This window comes from Tupaia chinensis, unplaced genomic scaffold (assembly GCF_000334495.1).
Source record: "Tupaia chinensis unplaced genomic scaffold, TupChi_1.0 Scaffold000460_1, whole genome shotgun sequence".
In the NCBI taxonomy this organism is placed as follows: domain Eukaryota; kingdom Metazoa; phylum Chordata; class Mammalia; order Scandentia; family Tupaiidae; genus Tupaia; species Tupaia belangeri.
This window is the reverse complement of record NW_006159969.1, coordinates 1,996,799-2,001,665: the sequence shown is the minus strand read 5'-3', so window position 1 is coordinate 2,001,665 and position 4,867 is coordinate 1,996,799. Positions and strand designations below refer to the sequence as shown.

General features: G+C 35.6%; 1 protein-coding gene across 6 annotated transcripts in view; it reads left to right on the top strand.

The window, feature by feature from the left end:
* AKAP9 (A-kinase anchoring protein 9) overlaps positions 1 to 4,867 on the top strand; it is a 170,525-nt gene that overhangs the window by 44,474 nt on the left and 121,184 nt on the right. For all 6 annotated transcript variants that reach the window (XM_014590551.2, XM_014590555.1, XM_014590553.1 and 3 more), the window contains 2 exons: positions 1 to 32; positions 4,160 to 4,373. In XM_014590551.2, the coding sequence (XP_014446037.1) occupies positions 1 to 32; positions 4,160 to 4,373 (246 nt within the window). The remainder of the gene's footprint in view (positions 33 to 4,159; positions 4,374 to 4,867) is intronic.

Sequence of the window (4,867 nt, the reverse complement as noted above, 5' to 3'; positions counted from 1 at the left end):
AGCAGGAACTTAGTGTACTTAAGTCAGAGCAGGTATGTTAACTTATTTATTATGGTAAAGAATAATGAAAATGTACATTTCATACTAAAAAATGCTTTTAACTTCATAAAACATAAATTCATATCCTTACAAGAGAATGATAGTGACCCTATAAAGTCATTCTCATTTCGAACAATGATTATTTATCATTTATATTAACTCTACTTTCTTAAACATGTTAACCCTCTTTCAGTTAATTCACGCTGTATATTCTGCTCAGGAAATAATACATCCTAATGGTTTCACATTTAAGGGAAAAAAAGGTTTTTTAAAAAATTTTCTAGAGGGTGTATGTATTCACTGGGGAAAGAGAGAGAGAGTGGGAAAGTGAAAAAACACTCCCCATGGGGAATGGTCACACCACAGTCCCTCCACTCCATCTCTCCCATCAGGATTTTAGGCACTCATGCACATGTACCTGCATGTTTCTCAGGCCGGTGGATCTGGGACTTGAACTACAAAACTGGCCATGTGGGATCCAGCTGCCTTAACTACTGTGCCACAGGCTGGTCCAGTGGCTTCACGTTTTATTTTTTAGAGGAATTTTAATAATATTGTTGACAATCTCAGTTTAGAAATTTATTAATTGTATCTTTTATTAGTTTGTTGTAATCCTAAATACTAGTTTTGGAGCTTTTATTTAGTACTGGTATTATCTAGCTTTCACAACTTTCAATGAACTCTGAAGCTTTTCTATACTCTATATAATTGTCCCATAGTTAGGAAATTACATATTTCTGGAGAAAAAGAACTTTATTTAAGTCCTAGAGTTTTCTCAGAGTTTTGTTATACTTAAAGAGAGGGGGAATATTAACTCTAAATACATTTTAAGAGTTAAAGAATGCATGTAACAAATAATACTAGCTTAATCCTGACATTTAATATTTGCCAGATACTAGTATTAGAAATAATAGGAAAATTCTGTGGAGTATCTGCAATACAGTTGTGCTAACTAAAGTTTTATGTGTTTCTTCATATATGTGACAGATATTATATTGAGTCTCTTGTCAGGTGTAAGAGAATGAGTAATATGGTGAAAAACAAAGAAAGGAAGTTTTGGTCTCAAAGAGCATATATTCTAGTGAGTGAGACAGGCAATAAATGAGGAAACTTGGGTAGTTAGAAATAGTGATAAGTTCTGTGAAGATAGCCCAGCCACATAATGTAGCCAGTAGAGTGCCGCTGCATAATGCTGGAGCCTCTTGGAAGTCCCCAGTTGGAATCCTGGACCAGTCCGAGTATGCTGGGCATGACAGTGCATGCCTATAATTCTAGATGCCTCAGAGCCTAGGGTAGCACAACAGGAACCTATCAAAAATGCTCTCTCCATCCCCACCCTCCCCACCCCTTTTCATTCTCTTTCCTTCTCCTACTATCCGTCTTTTCCTCTTTTGTGCTCTCATAAAATAAAAGTCTATATAGAAATAATGTGATAGAGAATGATAGGTGACAGTGATGACGGCAGCTTTAGATATAGAGGTCAGGAAAAGTCTCTTGGGGAAACTGATGTTTGAACTGAGATGAATGACGAGCAGATTGCCACATGAAAATTAGAGCCATTGAAAAAACATGGGTAAGTTTAAGGAGTTGAGTGAAAGTCTGTGTAGTTTGAGAGAAGGGAATGGAAGAAAGTTTGAAGAAGAAAGAAGAATCCAGACCTTCCAGAGCCTTCATAAAATGCTTGGTTCTTTCTTTATTTTTCAGAATTATTTATTTAATTAATTTATTTTAAAAATTTTGCTACAGGGCAGGTGCGCTCACCAGAGAGAGAGAAAGTGAGAAAGCAAGCTGCTAGGTCCAAGACTCTAACCCAAATTGCAATCAAGTTTGTGGGAGTTCAGGTTCTTAACCGCTATGCCACCTGCTGGCACCAAGATGCTTACATTTTATTCTTAGTAGGAAGCTTCTGACAAGGTTTGTTTTTTGTTTTGTTTTGTTTTGTTTTTGTTTGTTTTTTTTCCTAATGATTCATATTCATATTTAAGGTCTTACATTAAATGTAGAAATATTTTACATATTTAATAACCTAAGTAGAGTCAGATTCAAATTGCTTAACTAATAATGCTGGTTAAATAACTGGAATTGTGTTAAAACTGTAACATTTAGTAATTACTCCTAAAAAATGTTAGCTGACATTTGACATTTTAGAAAGCGTTATTGGGAGGACTACAATTCGAAGCTCAGCTGTCAAAAATGGTTAAATTTTCTTAGTAAAATTTTGATTTTCTCTACTAAAGATGCTTCCAGTGGCATTCAGATCCCCTCTCTTTGGTATTTACTATATAAAGTAAAAGAAAGCAAGCCTGTAAACTGCCCCTGGCTACTCATTACCAAGACAAATCCCTTATGGGGGTGATGGGGAGAGTAAGGTGGTATGTGTGGAGGGAAGCTCACGGAAAAATTAAGGAGTGACTTACACCACAGTAACGCTTTAGAGTAGCCTAACAGTGCTTGAAATACTGGGTCGTCAGGAAAGTCATGAAGCATTTTTGCATAGAAAAACAGAAAAATACATCATGACTTTCCTGGTGACCTAATAATACAGGTACTGATGGGACCAGCAGATAGTGTAATGGCTACATTGCTGGACTCCCATGTAGTCGACTGCAGTCGAGTCCCAGACCCAATGGCTTAAACTCATGCCAAGTGCGTGTGTGTGCATGCATGCCCAAGATCCCGAGAAGAGAATGGAGGAGAAGGGATTACAGCATGGCCATCCCCCCTCGGGGGTGATTTCTCACTTTCTGTCTCTCTGTCTCTCTCTGTCTTTCTGGCAAGCGTACACGCCCGTTAGCAAAAACCTCTTCAAATAAATAATACAGGGACTGCAAAAATTACTTCTTTCAGTACTAAACTTAATAATGAGAACAGATATCTCTCACTGAAACAAAAATAAATGTGACTGTTGAGAGGTTTGTTTTTTTAATAGCAAGGAAACAAATGAATAATTTTCAAGTACAATTCCAGATTATTTTTATATGTTTAATGAGTTTGGGCAGAAGGAGAAATTTCACTGTAGAAGTCTTATCAGTGTTGAGATGGAAAGAATGGAGAAGAGTGACAAGAATATTATAGATATTGATTAACATTGATTATTGATGCTGAAAGAGGTTGTATATTGAAGTGTCTGAAATAGAAGGCAGTTCTTGAAATTGAAAGAGACACTGAAGCTTAGAAACTATAAGAGGAACTGCTAGCGTATCAGTCAGCCCATGAGACAGGGACTCTATTGTATCCCTAATAACATCTCAAAAGGTAAGCATTTAATACGTTTTTTGAATGAATGAGTAAATCCTTAAAAATACATAATATATGGCCCAGCTGCTGTGTTGTACTGGTAATGCAGTACTCTGCAAGGCTGGAAACCATTTGGCTAACCATCGGTTCAGATGCCCAGGTCAGCCTGAAAGGATACAGGGCAGGCATGTGCTCTAGCATCCAGGGTACTGCAGAGCTGGAAGGCTTAGGAAAGGGGATTGTGGTATGATGAGACTCTGTCAAGAGCACTTTTTCTCTCTCTCTGTCCCTCTCTTCTCCCCTCCCTCCCTCTCTCTTCTCATGTGTGTGCATACAAGTGCTGTCATTATTTCCATATACATTGAGAAGTGATAGTATAGAAAATGGTCTAGACATGTACCAAATTTGTGATAATGGATACCTGTGAAAATGGAGTAATGGGGAGCATAGTGGATTAAATTATATCTATAATGTTTTCTTATTCATAGAAATATGTTGGAACAAGGGGAATATATAATAAGATAAAATGTTGGAATATGTAAATTTAGGTTGTGAGTACTTTGGTATTTATTACATAATTCTTTCATTGCTCTACATTTAAAATATGTTAAAACAAAAATTTTAAATGAGCTGAACTAGCACCAAATAAGAAAATTTACCATAAAATTGAAATAATAAAAAATTATGCTACTTTCCTTGAAAAAGACAAGTATATCAATGTAATACATGAAGAATGTGAAAAAATTAAACTTCAGTTTTCTTAATGACTTTTTAAAATATAATTTTATATATTTACCTCCTAGTAGTCAGTTTATGGAAAAAATAGAAATTAAATTATTTGTCATTGTAAAATGTTCTGATGTTTATATACATGCACTTAAAGGATGATTTAAGGCTGCAGATGGAAGCCCAGCGCATATGTCTTTCTCTGGTTTATTCAACTCATGTGGATCAGGTTCGTGAATATATGGAAAATGAAAAAGATAAAGCTCTTAGCAGTCTTAAAGAAGAGCTTATTTCTAATCATGAGGAAAAGATCAAGGAACTTCAGAAAATACATCGGTTAGAGCTACAGAATATAAAAACTCAAGAAACAGGTAAGAGATTTCTGACTTCTAAATACCATGAAGCAAATAAGTATCACTTAGAGCACTCCATTCTGTAAGTCCATCCTTGTCCTGGACTCATTTGTTTGTATACTCATTGGCTATTTATTTAAATACATGAGAAAGCTGAAGTCAATGAATCATTTTCCCATAGGAAGTCACAATCTATTGAGAAAGCATATATATAACAAACTGACTATTTTTTATTATAGAAAAATGAATGGAAAGAATGGGAAGAGAAAGGAGAAAAGTCTTCTTAGGAGGATTAGTAGGGCTCTGAATTTAGGGAGGGCTCTAGAGTCTTAAACATTGAGTTATAAGAGTACATCCATTTTGTGAAATTTAAAGTCAAAGTGTGAAAAAGTACTGAGAGATAAAGCTAGAGAGATTGGCAAGAGCTTGATCAGCAAAAGCTTTAGGTGCCTTGAGTGAAGCATGTTTAAGTTTTATGTATTAGTAATATGACCTACTGCAGGATTTTAAGA